Source organism: Meles meles, chromosome 6 (genome assembly GCF_922984935.1).
Source record: "Meles meles chromosome 6, mMelMel3.1 paternal haplotype, whole genome shotgun sequence".
In the NCBI taxonomy this organism is placed as follows: Eukaryota; Metazoa; Chordata; class Mammalia; order Carnivora; family Mustelidae; genus Meles; species Meles meles.
In genome coordinates, this window is record NC_060071.1 from 149,580,312 (window position 1) to 149,604,784 (window position 24,473).

A 24,473-nucleotide genomic window follows, 5' to 3' on the forward strand; every position below is an offset into this window, starting at 1 on the left:
CTGTGAGCCCCGCTTCCCGGCACACGGGGCAGCCCAGCCTGTAGCTGAGGCCCAGCTCACCTCATAGATGATCCTTTGCACCAGGTCGAACTCCCCTTCCAGAGAAGCATCGAGGAGCAGCGCCAGCGGATTGAACCGGACCCTCAGCCCGTGCCCCGTCCGCTCCGAGTTTGGTTTCTTCAGGTTGGTCCGTTTACTCTGCTGGGAAGGAAGCACACTTTTAATTTATAAGTCATGTGCCAAGGCGCCCAGCCCCGGTGGGAAGGAGGGACAGGGCCAGAAGGCAGGGCCAGCGTGTGTACCCCGTGGCACCGAGTGGCCCCTGGCATTGAGAGAAGCGCCCACTGCTGGGGCCCAGCCAGCACGCTCTGGGGGAGAGCAGCTCGGGGGCCAGCGCCGGGCTCCTCCGCGGACCCGTGCTGGCGAGCGGGGTGGGTGACAGCCAAGCTCGGGAGTCAGCGGCGCGTTCCTGCCAACACAGCAGACCCCACTCCCCGCTTTCTGCCCCAACACCGACCTCCCACCAGGGAGCCTGTCTAGAAGGTTCTTCTCCTGGCCCGTCCTTCAAATTGCAGCAGCAGCTTCCTGTCCCGGGGGAAATCTGGGTCCTCTAGTGAGAGCCCCGCCGCCCCGCGCACGTCTTCGGAGCCCGTCAGTGTGCTGGTGTACTACCCGCCCCTGGGCCGCAGGGAGGGAACGCACGAGGGTCTGGCAAGCCCCACCGCCCCCAGCACTACGGCTAACACAGGCAGGTGTTCTACAAACACAGGCAAGCTGACTAGGAAGCCGTGGCCCTGGTCTAGGACGACACCCACCGTAGAGGCTCCTGGTGGGGGCATGGCGGGGGGCAGTGTTGGGGGGGCTTGGTCCTCCCCCGGCGAGGGGGCCTCGGCCCCAGGGCTAGGGACCTGCTCCGTGGGTGGGGCCGTGGCCACGTTGTTGTTGTCATCTTCGGCAGGTTCGGTCGTTTGGCGGGTGCTCTGGGGACAGATGAGGCCCTCCGGTTCAGGGGAAAGGAGCTCGTTGTCATTGGCGTCCGAAGACGGGGCTGGCTCAGCGAGGGGCGGGGCTGTGGGCTGGGCAGGGCTGGCCTCTCCCAGGTTCCCGTTGGTGGTGTTTCCGTTGTCCACGTCGGCCAGCGTGCCCATGAAGTCCTGAGAGGGGCTGGGCTGGTAGAAAGGGGTGCCCTCCATGCCCCCCGCCAGGGTGTTGAAGCGCTGGTACAGCAGCTTCTGGATGTTGGGCCCGCCGGGGCCCTCGGGCTCGGTGATGGAGCTGCGCTTCTTCAGGGGCCGCGGCGCGTTGGCCAGCTTCCGGCGCAGGGCCTCCAGGTCGGCGTCGCTCTGGTAGCGCAGCGGCGAGTGCACGATGGGGGTCAGCTTGGTGGGGCTGAGCGGCCGCGGCAGGCTCTCCACGGCGCCCGTGCCTGCGCTGCCGTCTCCGGGGGGCGCGGGGCTGTCCTGCTCTGGCTCTTTCTCAACGCTTTCTGAAGGTGGTTGGGACTGCGACGTGCTTGTGGCCAATGACCCGTGAAGAAACGGCAGCGGCGACGGGGACGTTGAGCCGGAGGGCAGCACGGGTTTGCCATACACTAGAGGAGACACGGAGGGCGGGGGCCACAAAGCCCCTGTGACCGCACGGCCGTGGCGCGGCTGTGGCCCATCGTAAATCCCCCAGGAACCCTCTGATCACACAGCCCCCTCCCCCTGCTGACTCCTTCTGGAAGGCAGACCGTCCCTCTCACTGGTTTCTATAGTTGGGCTTCCAGACTCTGCGTTTTTTTTTTTTTCCAAACGAAAAGAAAGTGGATGCAGACCCGGCCTCCCCACTCCAAAGCAACCCTCCTCGTTTCCTGGCCAAGGAGGAAGACACCACCCCCGAACACCATCTGCCCCTCAGGTGGTCTCGTGCCGTGGAACACAGGAAGGCTCTGCCTGCCAGCCGAGGAGCGGTCGAGAAGGGAGCCAGAGCCCCGCTACAGCACAGCTCCCGCACGGTGAGCTTCCGCCGGGGCTCAGATAGCTGGGCACTGCCAGGAGTCTGGGAGCTGTGGCCCACGCCCAAGAACGTGTGACGAGGTCCGAGCCCAGCTGTGACTCGTAAGACCCTGCCGTCCAGGTCACAGTCCCTACCTGCCCTAGGATGGGAGAGACCAGGCTCTGTCTCCCCCGAGACAGACCGAGAGGGCCGGGCTCTTCTCCCCCGAGGGCTGCACAGTGGGCTCCCCCAGCAGCAGACACACCCTTGCCTCGTGTCCAGGGGCTTGGCTCAGCCTCTGCCAGGTGGCCAGGAGGACCACATCTGGGCAGAGCCCCGACCAGGCCCTGGAAAGCACACATTTCCACGAAGCAGGAGAAAATGAGGCATTTCTGGGATCTGGGCTTCCCAAGTACAGCAGTGCTTCGAGAGGAAGGGAGAGCTTCCTCCGTGAGCCCGCTGCAAAGCTGCCCGGCGCATGCCATCCTCCACCCCAATCCCACACGGGCATCTAAGGCCACACTGTACGCAAGAACCCAAGCTTGAGTCCTAAATAGTGCGTGGTCCACACGTAAGGCTACAGGTTGGCATTTTAAGGCTAATTTGTTGGCCCCAAGACAAGAGTACGAACCCACCGTACCTGCTTTCACAGACTTATTTAAGGTGCTGTGCGCTGCTGGCTGGTAATTCTTAGGAGGTGTGGCTTGCTGGAGGTACATGGAGTATATGGAACTTGAATTCACTGTCTGGGGTCCTTTCCTGGGGGACTGTGGCCTTGACCCTTTATCAGCCAGAAAGGGCCTAATAGCCACAGTCAGTGGGAGGTCAGGTTTGCTGTCTCCAGCTGGAAAGGCAGGCGACCCCACCGGCGGGTACGTGGGACTCGGCGGCACAGAAATCCTCTGCTGGATCTGCTGTGAGGAGCCCGGCGGGGGGCCGCTGACTGCGGGGGGCAGCGGGCCGGGTTTCTGCCGACTGGGCAGGCCGGCGCTCGGCCTGGGCAAGCTGCCTTCCTTCCTCCTCTCCAGCGAGTTCGTGGAGCCTGGGCCCACAGGCGCAGGACTCGGGTACGTCCCATAGCTCGGAGGCGGCTGCTTGCCGACACCGGGGAGGGGGGGTGGCACTTTACCCGTCTCCATGCCCTGAATTTAGATGTTAAGAAGAAAAACAAAGTCACCCTTTGAAAAGTTAAGCATATTTCTATCCACAGTCACAAGAGGAAACAAGTAGGACCTGTAATCCTTCCAATCAGCACGTGACCGGGCACAGCCATGCTGCGGGACTCAGGCAGCAGGCCGGAAGCGCTCCGACGCAAGCACCTACACCGCACGCCGCGCCGGGCCTCGGGCCCCCCACACCTCCGCAGACTGGTTCGTGTTTAGACACAGGATTGATTTGCCTCGCAATACCTCTCACCCCTTACGTGAAGACGAAGGCCGAACAGGGACACAGTGAGGATCTTACTGATGTTTTGTGATAAAGACAAACAGCCTACCAGCTTCTCCGTGGCTCCTAAAGTTGACAAGGGCGCTGGCTGGCTGGAAACGGCCCCCTGCTTGAGAGGGCCCTCCACGCTCGAGTCCTTCCAGTCCGCACCGGCCACCTGCGGGGGCTTCGCCGAGGAGCTGGAGTTTTGCTTCGGTGCTGGCCAGTTTCCATCATTGGCTTGAAGAGAACACAGCATTTGAGCACCACTCTTCCTGGCATCAGCTGAACTAATCTAGGAATAACCCTGGCCAGAAGCAAAGATCACCCTCTGGGAGACCACACTGGCCGGGGGTTCCACGAGCCAGCTGGCAGAGCAGCCCTCCCCGCACACGGCAAGCCCGAGGGTGGCGTGTGCTGGCCAGCATCGCTCTCACGTGCACAGAGACTCGATGGCTGTGCACGGGGCTGCTGCGACCCCAGCGAGGGGCCAGAGGACCGCGGAAACCTTCCTAGGCCCCTGTCTAAATCAGGTCAAATCTGCTACACCAATAAGTAAGTATCGCCATTTACTTCTCCAACTTGACTTAGAAAACCAATTGCGTACAGCAGTTGAACGATTTTGTCTTTTGACTTTGTAACAGGTTTGACCTGTGCCACCTGCACGGTGAAAGACAAATTTGACTTCAATCTGTTAGAATGACTCAAGATCACAAGAAGCCAGTACAAGTTCCCACTGATTGGAGCAGCAAGCTATCATTCCATTGCAGTGATCAGAAAGCTAGCGGAACCCATGTTTTAGGAAAGCCACTGAAGTTTTTTGTTTTTTTCCTTAAACAAAGCCTTTTCCAAACTGAGAAAGGCTGCAGAAGCAATGTCTCCTAGCAGTCACAGTGACTAGAGAAACGACAGCATCTGCAGGGTCAGGTTATAGCCTCTGACTCGGGCTCCCGTTCGTCTCCAGGGCAGGCACTGGTGTGGGGCTGGACCCAAGTGGGAGAGACCCCAGCTGTCAGCCACATGGAACAGACAGAAGTCAGAGGGGACTGTTTTGGGCCCTTCTAACAGGCACAGCACCTCTTGCCTCACCCCACCCGCCAGCACGAGCAGGTGGGGACAAGGCAGAAGCAGCGGGAGATCGCTCATCCTCAGAACAGTGCTGGTGCTGCGAGAAGAGCGGTGACTCATGAGACAGGAGGAGGAGACGCTCCCGTGCGCTCTGACCGCAGGTGCGGACGGCGGCTCCCCTGCAGTGAGGGGGGCAGAGCCTCGGGGTGCCCTGTGGCACCCAGTCAGGGTGCCCTCCTGTGGCTCCAGGCAGCAGGGTCCAGAAAGTTCCGACCAGGCTGCAAGGGTGCTGGTGAGGCATTCCAAGGCCCCGGTCCAAACCACCCCCTTGGTCAGCCTCCTCCAGGCAAGAAGCACGTGCACCTTCACGTCATGTACTTCAGAGACGGGGGGTACGTGGGCCAGACACACACGGGTCACCAAGGACACTCCGCGGTGGCCACGCTGGGCTGATGGGGAAACAAAGAGCGCCCCAGCAGACTTGGGAGCAGGGGGGACCAGCCCCGGGGTCTCAGAGAGAGTGGCCAGCCAGCTGTTCCTGAAATCCACAGCAATGGGAGGTTTTACGGAAATCAGCCACAGAGGGACTGTGGACGGACTGGGAATTTCCTTCTTCAGGATGAGGCAGGGGCGCAGAAGGAAGATTGTTTCCTTATGAAGGGTTACAAAGGGACAGCTCCCTTCAAGCGTGACGGGAGGTTCTTGCATAGGAGCTAAATCTAAAGTCTTTAACGAACTCAGGAAATCATCTTAATTTCTTCCAAACCAAACTGACACCGCCTTGCTGTGGTGGCATCTGGCAAACGGGTCCTGAGGAGGAGCCGGCGTGCGAGGCCCGGCCCAAACCTCACACCTGCCTGTGGAAGGAAGTGCGGCATTTCCCTCAAATCTAGATGGGACGAGCAGACCTTCGTCAGTTTGGAAAACAAATGATTGCTGGGTTAGCGGCATCAGAGCGGCCGGAGCCCCCACCGGGCCGGCCAGCCGACGTACGGTTTGCAAACGGGTCTGCAGAGCGCCCTGAGGAGCTGCAGTCGGGCCCGACGTCAAGGTCTGATACTGTCCACAAGCTGGTCACTTTGGGCTTCCCGTGGCCATCTGTGTGACACGGAACCACAAGGACAGTCGACAGTGTGAGTCCGAGTCCCCATGGGGAGACCACTCCTCCCAGCTCCACGCCTGGGCTGACCTTCCCCGGTGTAGGGGGCACAGCTTATGTCTGTTCACCCTGCACGGCAGCGGAAAGACCTAGGCTGCGGCTAAACCTCTGAGGGCCTTGTTCTCCAGGTCCCGTAAGGGTGTCTCCTCCCGGCAACCCCTGTGAGGTGGCCCGGCACACCCCCAAAGAGCGGGGATCGGGAGGTGTCCCCGGCTCGGGAGGTGTTCAGAGGGGAGTCAGCAGAGAAAGAGACGGCTGTGCTCACCCTCCGCCGTCGGAAACAGACAACCCTCCACTCCCACCAGAGTGCTCCAAACTCCAAATCACAGCTTCCCCAGGAAAGCTGCCATTAGCGCTTCGCACGGACCAGGCGCTCCGAGTGGCCGCCGAGACACGGCCGCGGACAGAGCCGAGCCGGGGTGCGCGGCCCCTCCTGCCTGGGTCAGAACCAGCCCCGCAGCCCCCAGACAGCGTGCCAGAGCTGCTGCTGCTCAGACCAGGTGCCGGCCAAGAGGCCACGGGCACACTGAAGACTGCACAGATGTACCGACATCAGCCCCCGGCACAGCCCAGGACTGGCGTCCTGAGCGAAGGAGCGCCGTCCTGTCGGGACCGGGCCCCGTGATTCCGTGCGCTGCTGGGAAAGGCCGCAGCCCAGCAGCAAGACAGTCTCCCTGCAAACAAGTGCCGCCTTCTTCCGAGAAAGGAGAGCAGCCTCTCGCCGGGGAGCCTGACCTGCCCCTGGCCAGCAGGAGCTACGCTAGCACGGTGCGGGGCATGCGGAGGGCCCAAGCGATGGTCTGTCGGCTTCTGCACCGCTTACGACGGTGCCGAGGGGGGAGGGCACGGGCAGCCGCGGTGCACTGTTTACGGACAGGCTGCCCTCCGCCGGGGGAGCAGCAGCTGCCCGTGGCGCAAGAGGACGCGGTCTTAAGTCATTCGTGTTTTGAAAAGCCACAGAGTAAAGACGTTCGGCTCAGTTTAGGGTCCTATTATTACTAGGGTGGCACACAGCTCGCAAACCAGCCAGAAGACAAAGGGCCCTGCGGGAGACAGAGTGTGGGCGGAGCCCGGGGTGCACTGTGGGGACGGCCTCCGAGGCTGCTGACCTCCAGGGCTCTTCCCCCAAGACGAGGACGTGGGCCACTCACCGGATTTGGATCTTCCGTGGGCAGCGCTCGAGGCAATAGTGAGAGACTGGGGCTTTATGGGGTCCCCCGGGACAGAGTAGCTGCCGGCGCTGGGCACCTGGATGTAAGGCCCCACCGCGGCAACCCTGCCGGGCGTGCTCAGCGGCGACTGTGGGGATGACGTGCCATTCACCCGGCTCAGCTGTAGAACGGGAAGAAACAAGAGTTAAGGTTCTAAATGAAAAGAAATCCCAAGCCTAGTGGGACAGTCTGCTGTCATGTGAACCACTCACTAAATCATGTGCCCACCTGAGGAAGCCCCGTCGCCTGAGCCACCGGTATCTAGGGCGGGCAAGCGCTGAAAGGAGGGCCACACCCCAGTCCCATACGAGCTATCCTCTCTGAGCTCCCCACCGTCTGTGAGCTAGGAGAGACAGCAGCTGACGGCGGGACAGCACAGCTTCCCAGGACATCTCCACGGAGCCCTCTCTACCGGGAGATACTCTGTCCCCTAGGTGGGCAGAGGCGCCAGTCGCAGCCTGGGCTCTGAGCTGCCTTCAAATCCTGCTTTGCCACTCACTGTGCTGCCCAGGGCCAGTGAAATGGCTTGGCCTCTCTAACCCTCTGTGCCCCTGTCTGTAAAGTCGAGATACGGCTTCTTGTAAGGACTGAACAAGCCACGCTGGGCACAATGACAAGGCCTGGCACCAGGCAAGGCTTTGGCCAGCCCTAAAGATGATTCTGCCATTCTCAGCAAGGACACGGCGCCACAGCCAACAACAGTGATCACGTGATGCTGACGCCATGAGGGTCCGTAACAGGGACTGAACTGGAGAGTCACTGACACCTCAGGGGCCCCCAAATAAGCTGTGAGAGATCCGCAACTTCTCATGATTGCAAAATTCTGCATACGTGAGCACGCGCCATTTTGGGGAGAGGGGCCAGGACTTTCCCAACTGCCCAAAGGTGCCTAGGAACTTTGGGTGGAGACACATGAATGCCGAGGCACCACCTTCTTCACGAAGATCACTTGCAGTGTCCCGTGGGAGGCAAGAAGGAACATGTACCCAGCCGCCTGTGACGCTCAACTCTATGTGTCAGCTTGCTGAGGCCAAGACACCCAGAGGTTTGGGCAAACGTGTCTGGAGGCTGCCGTGAGGATACGCTTAGCTGAGACATTTACAGCAACCGACTCCGAGTGCCGTGATCGCTCTCTGTGATGCAGGCCTTCGGTGAAGGGCCTGGGAAGACAAAGACTGAGGTGCTCGGACTAGGAGGGAACCGGGCCTGCAGGTGGCCTGCTGACGGGAGCAGTGGCACGTGTGGTCCCACGTGCCCAGGCTGCGGGTAGCAGGTGCGCGCCCTCTGCGAGCCCATCGCTCCGACTCCATCTCCGCACCCACCCATCACTCTCCCCGTGCCCCCTCGTTCCGTTTCCCCAGAGCCCCAACGGCCAGAGCGCAGCTGAAGAGTGCCGGGTGAGCGGGCGTGGACCGCACACACACTTCCCCTCCCACGGCCTCGTTTTGCTCACCGAGACAAAAAAGAAAACCATTATTTAGAAAACAGAGTTACCCGGATTACCCACTGACCCTCTGGTTAAGAACATGATCAGACTGATTTCAGAGAAGAGCTTTCACCTGCCACCACTGAATAGGACACTCAAGGGGCAGTGCCCTCCTCCGGCGCCTCCTAACCAGCCCCCCACCAGGCCCCTGCCCTTGGCTAAGCCCCAGAGCCCACATTCGCTTCCTGAGAGCTGCTCAGTGCAGCAGCAGCTGACAAGAGGCCACCTGTCACCCTGCAAAAGCACTAATTATGGAGTGTGGGGGGGGCAATGTCCCGGCTAGCTGACAGCCCGCTCCTTCCAATCCTGATGCCACCCGTGGAAGGCAGCCAAGTGCCACGCCCAGCCAGACTTGGTGCACAGGGGTCCCTTCTCCCACAAGCTCTCGGGATGCTCGTGCTCAGTGCCGGGAGTGATGGCAGGACGTGGGGACACCCGGCCCGGTACGGGGGTTGGGGAAAGGGGCCGCAGGCCTTGGGACATGCGTGCTCTACTGAAGCTGCAAAAGGAATGAGGTTATGGCCTGGGAAGATATCCATGTTGCAGTTAAAACAAAAGAGAAGGAGAGCAGTGTGAATGAGATCATTCCTATAATTCCATTTTCAATGAGAAATTAAACACCTTGTCTGTATCAAGCAAAAGACTAGAATCCTTAAAACTATCACCCTTGGAGAACGAAAGTAAGGTGGAAGGGACTTTCATATTTTCCTTCAAGTATTTCTGTACTGTCTTAATTTTTCAGAGTATTTATTACCTTTGAAATACCAAATAAAGGTTTTTAAAAAGCACTAACCCTCAGCTTGTTTCCTATGATCCAGAGTGTCTTATGGGGGCACCTGGGTGGCTCCGTCATTAAGTGGCTGCTTTCGGCTCAGGTCATGATCCCGGGCTCCTGGGATCCAGCCCCACGTCAGGCTCTCTGCTCTGTGGGGAGCCTGCTTCTCCCCGTCCCGCTCTCCCTGCCGCTTCCCTCCCCGGTTTCGTCGTCTCTCGTGTTCTCCATGTTCTCCGCTCTTCCCCGTGATCCTCCGCCTCCCTGTCGCTCAACCCCCACATCACTGAGCCCCGTGATAACCGTCTTCCTCTGACTGACTTACTGTGCTTAACAGACAGAGGGTTGCTGGAGGGGAGAGGGGTAGAGGGATGAGGTAACTGGGTGATGGACATTGGGGAGGGTAGGTGTTGTAATGAGTACTGGGTGTTACATAAGACTGATGCATCACAGATCTATACCCCTGAAACAAATGCATGTTAATTAGCTGAATTTCAGTCGAAAAAAACAAGCACTAACCCTTTACACAGCACTTCGCTTGAAGGGTTACCAAGCCCTCCCACAGGGTCATTCTAAGACTCCACGTGATGACCGCTGGGGCAGGACATAGCAGTTTACAGCAAGAACACGCGTCTACACAGGTCGGGAGTGTGCCCACACGGCACAGCGTACAGCGGCAGAGTGGGACAAGCCGCAATGCCAGAGCCACAACCCCTCCATGGAGGGGACAGAACTGCACAGGGCGGGGCGCGGGGGGCCGGGGAACACCAGCTGTGGCTGCGGACAGGGGCGGTTTGGATTCCACCCACCAGGAAACAAACGTGGCTTTGGAAGGAGAGCCTTTAGCTGCCGTCATTTTTATGTATGTTTCTTCAGCTGTGGCACATGGGGGCCGCAAAGTGCCATCGCAGTGAAGATGTGCCCCTGCACAGCGAACCGTTCCTAGTTTATCTCACACAAATACTTTCTTTCTCACATGCCTGAATCTTCTTCCCATAGAGACGCTCCCGCAGCTCACTGATCCGCTTGTCCATCACGGCTACCTCCATGTTGCGTTTGTTCAAGAGTTCCTTCTGCTGCTGGAGCTTTGACGTCTGTTCCTGGTTAAGCTGGTTACGAATCTGCAAATAAAAAAACACAACTTTTATGACTTGCATTAAACAGTCATATGCTCATTCCCAGAGAAAGCAAAAAAAAAAAAAAAAAGGAAAGCAGGAAAAGCAACATCAAGTACTTATGTGTATTTATGCACGTGCGTGTGCGCACTGTTGCCCACGTGCCGAACCGTCTACAGGTACCGCACAGATGGGGCCAGGACAGAGTTCTTCTGTGTCCTGTTCTCCAGGAGCACCTGGAGCAACTCGTGCCCGTGATAACTGCGAGAGACCCTGGGAATGGTGTGTCATGGACACCCCCCACCCCCGCCCCGGGCACAACCTCTAGGGACCCAAGCACAGGTGTGCGCCCCTTTGCACACAGTCCACTGAATGAGCCCCTTAGGCAGAGGCAGCAGGAAATTCAGGAAGGACGACCTCGCTCGTCCACTGGGATGTCTGGCTATCATTCTAGCGGACTGCAGCCAGCACTTAAAAAAATGAAGCACAGCGCCGCCTGGGTGGCTCAGTGGGTTGAGCCTCTGCCTTTGGCTTGGGTTGTGATCCCAGGGTCCTGGGATCGAGCCCCACATCGGGCTCTCGGCTCAGCGGGGAGCCTGCTTCCTCCTCTCTCTCTGCCTACTTGTGATCTCTCTCTGTCAAATAAATAAATAAAATCTTTAAAAATAAATAAATAAAAATTAAAAAAAAAAAAACAAACAACCAAAAGAACCACAGAAGGCATCAGCGTGCACTGTACACACAAGGTTAAGTCTTGTGAAGCTCTCCCAGGGGCACACGTGTGCTAGAACACGCATTTCCATGTGCACCAGACTGGACGCAGTGCACTGTGAGGTCCAAGCTGCAGTCAGAAAGCCTGGCAAATGGACACAGATGAGTAAATTCAACACACTCGTCACCCAAGATATCCTTAAAAACTCTGCACTTTTAACAATTGCTTAAAATATAAAAGAAGTCTTAAGTTCCTGTATTTTATTTCTATGCATCCATGTTAGAGAACTTAACAGCAACAAGAGCAATTTTACTCTTTGTGATCACACACACACACACACACACACACACATATATTTTAAGTTTTATTTATTTATTTGACAGACAAGTAGGCAGAGAGGCAGGCAGAGAGAGAGGAAGGGAAGCAGGTTCCCCGCTGAGCAGAGAGCCCAATGTGGGGCTTGATCCCAGCACCCTGGGATCACGACCCGAGCCAAAGGCAGAGGCTTTAAACACTGAGCCACCCAGGTGCCCTGTAATTATATATTTTCATTTCATCAAATGATATAATAATTTCTCTGGCAAGTGCTAATATAACTGCAAAACCTGTTCCTGGCTTGAAAAATCACCTGCTAAATGAGAACTTCTGAGAAATGGAAATCTTGAGGACTGTTCTGAACTGAATGCTTGTGTCCTCCCTAAAATTCGTATGTTGCTCTAACATTTCAGGTGATCGTATGGGAGGTGGGGCCTTTGGGGAGATCAGGCTGAGGTGAAGTCCTGAGGGCGGCGCCCCATGATGGGATTAGCGCCCTTGTAAGAAGGAGAGAAACCAAGCTGTGGGGACACAGCAAGAAGCCAGGAAGGAGACTCTCACCACGAACCCAATCTTGGGAGTCCCAGCCCCTGGGGCTGCGAAAAATCAACGTCTGTGCTTCAGTCCCCTGGGCTGAGGTCTGTTAGAGCAGCCCCAGCTGAGTGGGACAGAGACACCTATCTCATCACAACACAGTGTACACAGAAGCCCTGAATATCATCTAAAGCTTAATTTTTCCCCCAGTTCATTACAATGCCAATTAAATTCTGTACTGAATTTCTGTACTGAAAACATGCTAGGTGAAAGATACCTGCCACAAAAAATGACATATTGCATGGTCTGCTCACATGAAATTTCTAGAACAGGCAAATCCAGAGAGACAGAGAGATTCATGGTTGCTTAGGGGTAGGGGTAGTGCAGTGATGGCAAAGAGGCACGTGGCTTCTTTTGGGGATGATGATGTTCTAAAGCTGATCGTGGTGGCGGATGCAGAGCTCCAGTGAAGACACTAAAACCCGCTTCATAGTACTCCGCATACGGACGAACTGTATGCTACGTGAATTATTTCTCAAAGTGGTTTTAAGAATTCCTGGTACTGGGGTGCCTGGGTGGCTCAGTGGGTTAAAGCCTCTGCCTTCAGCTCAGGTCATGATCTCAGGGTCCTGGGATCGAGCCCCGCATCGGGCTCTCTGCTCAGTGGGGAGCCTGCTTCTCTCTCCCCCTCTGCCTGCCTCTCTGCCTACTTGTGATCTCTGTCTGTCAAATAAATAAATAAAATCTTTAAAAAAAAAAAAAAAGAATTCCTGGTACAGAGTACAGTTTGTGCCTACTATTACCCTAGGATCCATTCGCTTGTTTTCAGTCTCTGAGGCTTCCGCCCACACTGGGAAGAAAGCCAGAGAGATGTGTAACGTCACCGTTCCCCAGACCCAGCAGGTCACCTGTAGCTCCTGGCACAGTCTCTTCAGTTCCGCCGCCGCCGGTCCCGCCAGCTTGCCGCTGTACGCCGGGAGCCCGCTCAGCTTGCCTCTCTTTAAATCTTCCAGCTGCTGACTGAGCTGATCAACTCGTAAAATCGCAGTCTGTACTTCCTGCTTCTTCTCCTGGAACATGGCGCTGAACCTTTCTATCTCAGCAGCTACAATTTTCCAGCAATAAAGAATAAAAAACATCATTTAGCAGATACACTTTGTTTCCGTAGCATTCTGTCATTTTGGCTCTGTGATTTCGTCTTCATTTCTATGCATTCAACTCAGCTCTACCATCATCTACGGCCAGACCTTGGGGGAACTGTGATATGCAAAATCCAACACACTTTTCAACACGCCTCTGGAGCACGATGTGACTGCCCACTTGGCCGACTCCATGTGCACTGATGACCAGCCCAGACAATAGCCTGGCCAGGCCACTTAGGAATCTCAGTGCACCCACAGAGCAAAGGCTTCGGAAGGGCAGGAATCCGAGTCTGTCTTGCCTGTCAACATAACACAAAGCAGGCACTAACTGAATTGATAAAACAACAAAAAATCTATACGCTCAGAAAAAAAAAGTGAGCATTTGTATGGTTTATCTTACTACCCAGATGAAGGTTAAGCTGTTCAATTACAATAGCACAATGAGCACAGTCTTGTGGCCCTGCAGCCCTAGTCCAGAGGGCAGCTAATAAATGACAAATGTCACCAAGGACCTTCCCAGACCATTTAACCTAACTGACCCCGTCCTTTTGGGTGCAGGTAACACAGCAAAGCTTCAGGGCCCTTCCTACAGCAAGATCGGACACAGGTCTGTGTGAAAGTGTCCGGAGCTGGACTCTTTCATTTTATCCGTGCCCGAGTGTGAGTGCTGAGCAAGGCAGCACAAGCGTACACAGATTGCCGTTCATAATTTTGCTGTAGTCTACTTGTCCTCTCATGGCACGAATTTTCTTCAGCTTATTTTCCTGGGCTTCGACTCGTTCTTTCAATTTCTGAAGCTTCTCGTTCTCAGAAATAGACTGCTGCTGGCGGCGTTCCTGCTGCTTTAGGAAATGTAAACGCTGCTCCTAGCAAAAGAGGAAACAGGGAACTGCGAGAACTGAAGACATGATCACCGTCACACATGAAAAGGTCTGTGCGGCTCCCACAGGACCACCCATCTTAATGAGTATTAGAGAAATGCCCGCGCCACCTTGCAAACACCAGCCCACACAGAACCGACATTGCTGGGCACACATCGGTGAGCGGTGGTGTGTGAAGGTGTTTCCAGGTGCCGTTTACCATGCACACTGACCTACACTGCTCAGCTAAGGAGAATGTCAAGCCTGCGTGTCCCCTGAGCTCACACCACTTCCTCTCCTTCCTGGGTGGGAAGCCCCGTCCAGCCCTCGTTTCCTGCTGTCAGGTTAATGTTTCCTGCTGCCAGAAAGCAGCTTCCCAAGGTTCCTTAGTTACCTGTGAAAGGCAATGGGCACTGACCAGCATAGGGTCTTGTACTGAAAACAGACAAGGTGATCGGTGAGGAAATAACCCTCTGATTTGCTGAGTTAACAATGGACAGTCAAGAAATGTCTGTTTTGTTTAGAGATAGTTTCTTCAAAACTAATGGAGCACTCTGCAGTCAAATAAGAACAGGACAGTCCTAAAATAAGAATATGTGTAATACTCTTCAGTAGTCTTTCCCAATTCATGTGAAGACACACTTTGAGGGTAAGAGTCAACATGAAATACTCACGGTCCTACACGTATGCATAGAACAGACCTAAGTAAGGAGGGGACTAAGTGTGATGATGCAGGAGTGACAGGATTCTAAAGTCAGAAAACACATACCTGAGATGTGAAACACACCCCTGTGCTAGCAGTGACTTGTAATTCACACTGCTGAAAATACCCAAGAATCTTTTTATTAGTAATACTCCTGGATCAATATTTGAAAAGGAAATAAAAAGGCGAACTAGAAAATGTTGTAATTGTGTAATACTGTGTACATTTCATCTTAGAAATCTTGTTAATGGGATGAAATACTCCCCAATTTACTTAACTCTTGTCTTTAATTCTTGTAAATCCAATAAACCTTGTAAGACAACTTCTAAAAACATGTCCAACTGATGCTGTTACATACCCGCGGAACAGTGGCTAGTACGACGAAGCACATATAGCCGCCTGATAAGTGAGAACCTTTGACTTTCAGGTCAATCTCTCTATGAGAAAGCAACCTGAACCCAGGCAGAAATGTTTTCATATTCTCTTTGTATCGCAGTTTTTCATAGCAGTTTCAGAACATTTGAGATCATTACAACATGAATATTCTCCAGCACGCACGAGTGACAGATCTGATTTTTTTAGTCCATGACAAGAAAAATTTCAAATCTGGTTATAGCATTTCACTGCCAAATGCAGAACTCAGTAGATAAAAAAGCATTAACTGCTTGGTATCATAATAAACCAAACAAAGCCCGTGTAGAGTGGCGTGAGGGGAAGCCTGGATAGCCAACGGTCATTTTCTCAGGGGCCCCTGACCAGTGTCTTCACCCAAATTTCATCACCAGTTGGAGAACGAAGGTCAACCGTTTCCAATTCTGGGTTGTCTGAATGAGTGTGTGAAGGGGCTTGCTCTGACACCTTCCCAACTTTAAGAAGCTACAATATTCATTTCTCATTACAGAAGAGATTACAAAGACAGAAAGACATTATTTTCAATACTTCCCATGATATGGTCCTAACTTACAAGGGGCACCCATGACTGCAGTAACTCCAATCAAAAACAACCATTAGAGAACACCCTTTTTGAACAATTTCCCACCTCTGCTTTTAGAACTCACCTTGGCAACCAACATTTGCTGCTGATTTTCAATTTGCTGTTGTTGCCTGGCTGCCATATCCTGGAGCTCGGAGAGGGTAAGCTCTACACGTGGGTTTCCAACCTACAGGGAACAAAACGCGCTCAGGCTGGAATGGAGGGTTACCTGCAGATCTGCACAACGGCTCTTCTCAAGTGTCAGAACACACACACATCAGGATCTTAAAACAGCTTCCCTTCTAGAAGTTAGGGTAATACAAATTAATTGTACAAAACAACTTTTCTTACTTGTTCAGCTTTTATTAAGTAGCAGCTTTTTAAAATATGCCAGATACTGTATTAAAAAGGGACCCAACTTGTGGGAACGCAAACTGGTACAGCCACTGTGGAAAACAGTATGGAGTTTCCTCAAAAAATGAAAAATAGAATCACCACTGGGGCACCTGGATGGCTCAGTCAGTTAAGTGTCCCAACTCTTGATTTCCACTCAGGTCATGATCTCAAAATTGTGAGCTCGAGCCTTGCATCAGACTCTGGGCTAAATATGGAGCCTGTTTAAGAGTCTCCCTCTCAGGCAATGCTCTGAGACCCTTCCCCTCCTTGGGAGCTTCGTACTATCACTTTGCTAGCGCTCAATAAACCTTGCTTTGCTGCCCACCACAAAAACAAAAACAAACAAACAAACAAACAAAAAAGATTCTCCCTCTGCCACTGCCCCTTCCTGCCCCCACCTCGTGTTCTCTAAGAAAATAAATAAAAAATAAAAATAGAACTACCATATGATCCATCCATCCATATGTACGTATATACATACTATTTCGCTACTGTGTTATCACCCAGAGAATATGAAAACACTAATTCAAAAAGATATATTACCCCTATGTTTAAAGCAGTTTTATTTACAACAACCAAGATATAGAAACAGCCCAACTGTCCATTGATAGAGGAATGCATAAAGCTGTGGTATACACATAATGGAATATTACTCAGCTGTAAAAAAAAGAACGAAACTTTGCCATTTGCAACAACATGGATGGACTTAGTATAATGCTAAGTAAAATAAGTCAGAGAAAGACAAATATTATATGATTTCACTCATATGTGGAATTTAAGAAACAAAAGAACAAAGAAAAAAAGAGACAAGCCCAAAACAGACTCTTAACTATAGAGAACTGGCGGTTACCAGGAGGGAGGGGTAAGCAGGAGACGGGGGAAGAGTGCAGTTACTCTGATGAGCACCGGGTCATGGGCAGGGCTGCTGAACCCCTATACCACATACCTGAAGCTAACATAACACTGTATGTTAATTATACTGGATTTTTAAAAAAGGGACCCAACTTTAAGCAAACTTTTGCAAATGTGTATTAAAAATTACATTTCTCTTTTCCTCTTTTTTTTAAAAAGATTCCTATTTATTTATTTGACAGAGATCACAAGTAGGCAGAGAGGCAGGCAGAGAGAGAGAGAGGGGGGAAGCAGGTTCCCTGCCGTGCAGAGAGCCCCATGCGGGGCTCAATCCCAGGACCCTGAGACCATGACCTGAGCTGAAGGCAGAGGCTTAACCCACTGAGCCACCCAGGCGCCCTCTTTTCCTCTTTTTGGACTGATTATTTAAGGATATATTTGAATAAATGGGGATGTCAAATGTTTTGAGGAAACACAACCGAAAAAGAAAGCAGGTGACTCCTGAGGACAAATGTCATCTTCACCGCAGCCTGGTCTTGAGAAGCCGAAATATACGGAACATTCTAAAAATAGAAAAACCTCACTAAAAATGCCATCTATACGGCTTAAACCACGGACTGACCTGTTACTGACAGAATTAATCTGTGAAATGAATACACAACGGTAAGATCTAGAGGAGTGGCAGCTGATGGAACTGGACGGCATGTCCCTGTCCTCCGTGCATGACGACAAACCCTAACATCAGGCGTTTTTATCGTGCTCGTCCTCTGCCACACACCAGACTAGGAACCCCCATTTAATGAGCCTGTCGAGAGCCCCACGGGGACACTCTCAGGGAAGCACTGCTGCAGGCCCACACTAGAGATGAGAGAAGTTCGCCCAGTGTGTCAGAGGTGTGACGGCCCGCGTGGCCGAGCAGGACGCAGAGCCCTTGTTCTCCACCAACAGGGCAGCACGCGCCTCTTGACCGCGCACACTACCTGCACGGAACTCCCCGCGCTACACACAGCGTATGGCCTGGTTTTAAACACGTCCGTGTGGGGACAGGGGGAGCCCTACGCTGGGTGAGGCACCATGGGGGAAGGTGAAGGGACACGCATGGGGCACAGAACCGTGAGGGGCAGAGCTGCGGTCCCAGCCCCTTCCGCGCTAACCGTGGGGCGCCAGGCCGTCCCCAGACCACCGCCCTCTGCTTCCAGGTTCATCTGTGCTCTCAGAACTCTTTCACCTTCCCGTCTTTGGTGACCCCTGTTCCGCTGACTCCAGGCGTCCCCGTACCTTCAGATGTTCAAGCACGTTCTTGAAAAATGGAATCAGCATTTGTTCAACAATCTCCACTGGAACCCCCCACCCCTTTTCAAGACCAGACACTGCAAACTGCCAAATATGGAGAGTTCCATTTGATGAGAAATTTGTTTATTCTACAAAAAAAACCCACAAAAAACAAAAAACAACCAATGCCTGGCAGAACCATCAAAATGCCTGAACTTTGTTTTAACTCTAATAATGGGTTGCTAATTTCCACCTACTAGATTTTCTAATCACTATAACAGAAGGTATTTTTAGAAACCTCCAGAACTTTTACTTGTTAGAAGTATTTCGGACAAAAGAAAAGCTATGTCCATTCACCAACTCTTTCAATTTACATTAATTTCATAATTTTACAACTTAAACAGTCTTTGGGCTCTCCTCCACCAGTGGCTTATAGTAACAACGAAAAGATCACAAGGAGACATTCAAATGCTCGTGTTGTGTTGTTTACAGCAACACTAAACTGCTGTAATAATTCAGGAATATCTTTCATATATGCTAATATACACTATAATTTTTTTAAAGACTATTTATTTGACAGAGAGAGAGAGAGAAATCACAAGCAGGCAGAGAGGCAGGCAGAGAGAGAGAGAGGGGGAAGCAGGCTCCCTGCTGAGCAGAGAGCCTGATGGGGGGCTCCATCCCAGGACTCTGAGATCATGACCTGAGCCAAAGGCAGAGGCTTAACCCGTGAGCTACCCAGGAGCCCCTATGCACTGTAATTTAAAAATATTGCATTGAATAGATCTTACATACAGAAAACTATTGTACAGCTTAATGAATCCTTTCAAAGTGAACATCCCTGTGTAACCTTGTTTTTAAAATATTTTTTATATTTATTTTTATATTTATTTTAATTCTAGTAACAATTAGCATAAAAAATAAGGACTGCTTCACAAATCCGCATGTCCTCCAGGGGCCACGCCAGTCTCTGGATGGCTCCGCTCTTCCCGCATACACGCTGCCAAAGCCAGCACCAGCCTGTGCGACTTCCCTGTCTTTCCAATGGGTGAGAAAACCACCAGTCACCGTCAACTTGTAAGTCAACAAATACGCAACATTTAACCTGTTAGCATATATTCCCTTACCTGTCCAATGTGAAAATTACGCAAAAAGAAGCTCCTTTTCAGTCATTTAAGAAAACGAAAACCTCAGTGCAAATTCAATCCTTTTATCGGAGGCTGATCACGGTGGACCTGCTGCTTTCTCTTCCCCGCACAGAGTACGAAGTCAGATCGCGCTCCCTGGGCTCACGGACTCCACCCCGCAGTCACCTCGGGAGCTCAGCACCAGACCGCAGAGAGGACGAGTGGCCTCCGCGAGCGGCAGGAGCGTGGCGCGCTTCCTGGGAGCGGCCCCGCCGCTGGCGGCTAACGCGGCCCGGAGGACGCCCCGGGCAGCGGCAGCCCGCGCCGGCGCCCGTCCGTCCGCAGGGTCGCTCCGTGGCCTGGGCGCAGGCCCTCCCGCAGCACTGCACGTCAGCTCCACGCTCCCCCGCGCTCCCAACACACGTGGCCCCCCACCTCCGCGTCTAACCACCCCCGCCCCCCCGCCCCCACAGAGCAGAGAAACACCGAAGCCTCTGTCCCGCCCCCCCACGATCGCTTCTGTCTCCAAACTTCCTACAATCTACTCACAAAATGATAAATCGAGAGACTTAGTGCTCTTACAGTGCTTTTACACACACAATGTTTTTTTTTTAAAGATTATTCATTTATTTATCTGAGGGAGAGAGAGATCACAAGTAAGCGGAACAGCAGGTGGGGGTCGGGGAGAAGCAGGCCCCCTGCTGAGCGCCCTGAGCGCCCGACAGCGGGCTCATGGCCTGCCCGGCGCCCCCACCCAGTATCTACCTGACGGAAGGCTTCTCCCAGGGCCCCTTCTCACTGATGACAGACTCGAGAGCCTGCTGGCCCCGGCCCGCTGCGGGTCCTGCGCACCCGGCGCCCGGCCACCCGGCCCCGACAACGACCACGGTCTGCTGATCCGGTTCATAAACCGCCCGCTGCTGCCTCCCCCTTCCCGCGCCCGCGCCCGCCCTCACGGCCTGCGAGTCTGTGCAGAGGGCGCAGCCCGGAGAGCCGGAGCCCGCCGGCGCCCGCCTTTCCTCTCCGCGCCGCGCCCGCCTCGCCTGGCCCTTCCGGCTTTCCCGCGAGTCGGGGACAGGGACGCAGCAGAGCCGTGCGACGGGATCCCGGACGCTGGCATCGACTTGACGCGGCCCACGTGCCCCACCTGCCAGGACAAGGCCCGGCCCTCGCCACGACGGCCGCCGCCCCGGCCGCGGAGGCTCACGTCAGAAGCAAGTGAAGCGCGGTTTCTCGCTGCTCGCGGGGAGTCTGACCGACGGAGAAACGATCTCACAACGGAAGCCATCAGGTCGCTCCTCAGATCCACCTCCAGCGCCAGGACCTGAGCCCAGTCCCCGTTATACTCATACGCGTTCCGTGACAGCTTAGCGCCCGTCGCCGCGCACCAGGACCCTGACCCGAGCGGCCGAGCCCGCCCGCCGGACTGGCAGCAGCCGCAGGCAGCGGCCTCCCACCTCGGAGGGGGGGCCGAGTCATCGTGGGAACGGTGGGGCTCCAGATAAAAGGATTCTCTTGAAACCTCCCTTCCCAAAACAACGAACCCAAGCGAGCAGCTAAGCCCTCTGTACATTATTCCTGACTTTAGGAAAATTTCAAATAAAGGTGTTATTTCACAACATTCCAAATAACCAAACATAGGGGCACCTGCGCGGTCAAGCGTCTGCCTTCGGCTCAGGTCAGGATCTTGGGGTCCCAGAATTGAGCCCCGGTGGGGTCCCTGCTCAGTGGGGAGTCCCTCTCCCTGGCCCTCAGCCCTTTCTCCCGCTAATGCTCTCTCAAATAATCTTTTTTTTATAAAGACTTTTTAAAAAATGTATTTATTTGACAGAGAGACAAAGCAAGAGAGGGAACACAAGCAGGGGGAGCGGGAGAGGGAGAAGCAGACTCCTACAGAACAGGAAGACTGGCGGGCGGGATCCCAGGACCCTAGGATCATGCCTGACCCAAAAGCAGATGCTTAACGACTGAGCCACACAGGCGCCCCTAGATAAGTGTTTTTATTTTATTTATTTTTTAAAGATTTTATTCATTTATTTGACAGAGAGAGACCACAAGTAGGCAGAGAGGCAGGCAGAGAGAGAGGGGGAAGCAGGCTCCCCGCTGAGCAGAGAGCCCAATGCGGGGCTCCATCCCAGGACCCTGAGACCACGACCTGAGCCAAAGGCAGAGGCCAAACCCACTGAGCCACCCAGGTGCCCCTAGATAAGTGATTTTAAAAAGCATAAAAATGTCCATAATTTTAAAGATGTCCAAAAAAGTGATCAACTCCAAACATACTCACAAGTAGGCAGAGAGGCAGGCAGAGAGAGGGGAGGAAGCAGGCTCCCTGCTGAGCAGAGAGCCCGATGCAGGGATCGATCCCACGACCCTGGGATCATGACCTGAGCCGAAGGCAGAGGCTTTAACCCACTGAGCCACCCAGGCGCCCCTGTGACCAGATTTTCAATAAATAAGCTAACAATAGATAAGATTAGTCAAAAGTTAGATAAGGAGAGCACCTGGGTGGATCTGTCGGTTAACTATCTGCCTTTGGCTCAGGTCATGATCAGGCTCTCTGCTCTGCAGGGAGTCAGTTTCTCCCTCTGCCCTCTGCCCTCCCCTTCTCTGTCTCTCATGAATAAATAAAACCTTAAAAAAAAAAGGGAGATAAGGAAAGGGGGCTTATTTCCCAGGCTAATATCTCATTTGTACTAAGCCATGGCTCCCGAAGCTACCATATGCCTGAAAAACAGGCTGTCACCACTAAGATATTCAGAAAGGCTATGCCTCACTTGGTAATTACAGTTGCAATCTCTGGATCACAAGTCAACAGGTAACACGGCTTTAATCAAAGGTATTCTTTTGTCTCTTCAGGTAATGTTATAAATAGAATTTTGAAACCGGTGATACAACAACTCAGGCATTAAAAACAAACAACCCCTTGCGGACAATTATGGCACACATGCACGTCTCCCGCCCCACGCCAGTCACACCGGAAAGACCTCGCTGGGTCTGCCCACACACGGGCAATGCAGTCTGTCAACAGGTGCCCGGTGTCTTTTTCTAACACATGCAAAGAACTTATCAGAGGCGGCGATTTTATTTACGGAAACAAAAGGACTCAATCACCTGGCACGGTGTCCCTTCTGTTAATGACTCTTCACACAGCAGTTCCAGAAAAATTATGCTTTTTCCAGACTTTTTTTTTCTGGTATAAATGATTTTCATTCAAAAACACACTAAATAGGCGCCTGGGTGGCTCAGTGGGTTAATGCCTCTGCCTTCAGCTCGGGTCATGATCTCAGGGTCCTGGGATCGAGTCCCACATCGGGCTCTCTGCTCAGCCAGGAGCCTGCTTCCTCCTCTCTCTCTGCCTGCCTCTCTGCCTACTTGTGATTTCTCTGTCAAATAAATAAATAAAATCTTAAAAAACACACACACACTAAATGCAGAAACAAAACAAACACACTAAATGCGCTCTAAAAAGATCTTTTGACATTACAGTTTCAGGCGAACAGCCTGAAGATGTGCCTTGCCCAGCGAGCCCCAGGGCTGTGCTGTGAGCACATACCAGGGGACCAAGGGTGGCCATCTCCTCTGCCCCTCTGGTCCACTGCGCTCGTGGTTGTTAACTCTGTCGGTTTGAAGTGCTCTCTAGTTTGGCTTGTGCTACCCTAATGATGCTTTCCTGTACTGTAACTTAATTTGTTTAATATAAAAGAATATTGTAATTCTTGCCCTTAGGAGCTATGAAGACCATACAGGATTCGGAAATGAGACTGTACCAAACAATGGCCAAAGGAGACTCGTCCACTCTATGCCTTCTCTTTGGTCTGGTCACTCAGAAACACGACGTTACCAGCTATGATGCTGTTGCTTGCCGCCTCGCGTTATTTCTACCTGTGTATTCACCGTGGTCCACTTTCCCTTCCACACAGACCCAGGAGCCCTTCCTCATCCTGGCATGCCGTGTCTCTGAGGCCTGGGCGGAATACTGGCCTTCTGCGCCATGTTGTCCTTTGACTGACATCACCCATCTGGTGTATACTCGCCCCGGACCGCCGTGTCTCATTTGTCGCTACAGAAAATATTGTGACTGGGTTTTCCCTTCCACCTGTCTCATGACGGGGTCCTGACCCACTCGCCCCAGCAGCTGCACACGGTTCAGAGATCTTTCAAGAACCAAGCTGCTAGCTATTTCAGACTCACATCTTACAAACTGATGAAACACCCGTAAGACAGGTCTTCGACACATGGCTTCTATTTGCTTTTCCTACAATCTAGTCTTTGGTCTTCCCACATAGCAAGGAACTCTTGGCTCGCTCTCTCCCTCCCTCCCTCCTATACCTTTATTTTTTTTTTTAATTTTATTTATTTGACAGAGAGAGATCACAAGTAGATAGAGAGGCAGGCAGAGAGAGAGAGAGAGAGGGAAGCAGGCTCCCTGCTGAGCAGAGAGCCCGATGCGGGACTCGATCCCAGGACCCCGAGATCATGACCTGAGCCGAAGGCAGAGGCTTAACCCACTGAGCCACCCAGGCGTCCCTATACCTTTATTTTTAAGCTCAGTTTGAGTGCAATCTCCCCCAAATTTGAAAAACTGGTGAAGAAAATGGGTGTGAAAAGAAGAATTTACATCTCAAAGCCATTCCACAGAGGGAGGCATTCACATTCCCCACCTCCACCACCCATGCCACGAAACCTTCTTCACCTCCTTTGGCAAGTCCAACACACTCTCAGTATATGACATTTTAGTCTTCAAATGTATCTAGGTGTTGTTTACTGTTTATGTAAGGAAGTCTTCATTGTTCAATTCATACATTGCACACTTGTGAAAATGATTTGGGAATCAAGAGCCCACGTTATTCAGTCCAAGGCTATGTATTAGTTCTCTGTTGCTGATAATAGATCACGTCTAAATTCTGGGGCTTAAAACACAACAAATATTCATTATGGCTCACAGTTTCTGTGGATAAAGGATCATGGAGCAGCTTGGCTGGGCAGTTCTGGCTTAAGATTTCTCATGAGCCTGGGGCACCTGGATGGCTCATTTGGTTAAGTATCCGACTCCTGATTTCTGCTCGGGTCATGATCTTTGGGCTGTGAGATCAAGCCCTGCATAAGGCTCTGCACTGGGCATAGAGCCTGCTTAAGATTCTCTTCCTTGGGGCACCTGGGTGGCTCAGTCATTAAGCGTCTACCTTTGGCTCAGGTCAGGATCCCAGGGTCCTGGGATCAAGCCCCGCATCAGGCTGCCTGCTCAGTAGGAAGCCTGCTCCTCCCTCTCCCCTTGCTTGTGCTCCCTCTCTGACTGTCAAATGAAATCTTGAAAAAAAAAAAAAAAGATTTCTCATGAGGTTGAGTCGAATGTTAGGGCTTAAGGCTTGACGAG

The 24,473-nt window shown here is 53.0% G+C and overlaps 1 protein-coding gene and 1 pseudogene across 9 annotated transcripts in view; both read right to left on the minus strand.

Moving 5' to 3' along the window:
• PPP1R13B (protein phosphatase 1 regulatory subunit 13B) overlaps positions 1–24,473 on the minus strand; it is a 93,088-nt gene that overhangs the window by 3,299 nt on the left and 65,316 nt on the right. For 5 of the 9 annotated variants that reach the window (XM_046008256.1, XM_046008261.1, XM_046008259.1 and 2 more), the window contains exons 5-14: positions 15,538–15,639; positions 13,608–13,782; positions 12,683–12,879; positions 10,079–10,219; positions 6,781–6,961; positions 5,464–5,568; positions 3,473–3,642; positions 2,618–3,119; positions 816–1,591; positions 61–201 (exon numbers count right to left, since the gene is read on the minus strand). In XM_046008256.1, the coding sequence (XP_045864212.1) occupies positions 61–201; positions 816–1,591; positions 2,618–3,119; positions 3,473–3,642; positions 5,464–5,568; positions 6,781–6,961; positions 10,079–10,219; positions 12,683–12,879; positions 13,608–13,782; positions 15,538–15,639 (2,490 nt within the window). The remainder of the gene's footprint in view (positions 1–60; positions 202–815; positions 1,592–2,617; positions 3,120–3,472; positions 3,643–5,463; positions 5,569–6,780; positions 6,962–10,078; positions 10,220–12,682; positions 12,880–13,607; positions 13,783–15,537; positions 15,640–24,473) is intronic. The other 4 variants (XM_046008258.1, XM_046008257.1, XM_046008265.1 and 1 more) reach the window with 4 other exon arrangements.
• Positions 22,586–23,408, minus strand: LOC123943869 (annotated as a pseudogene).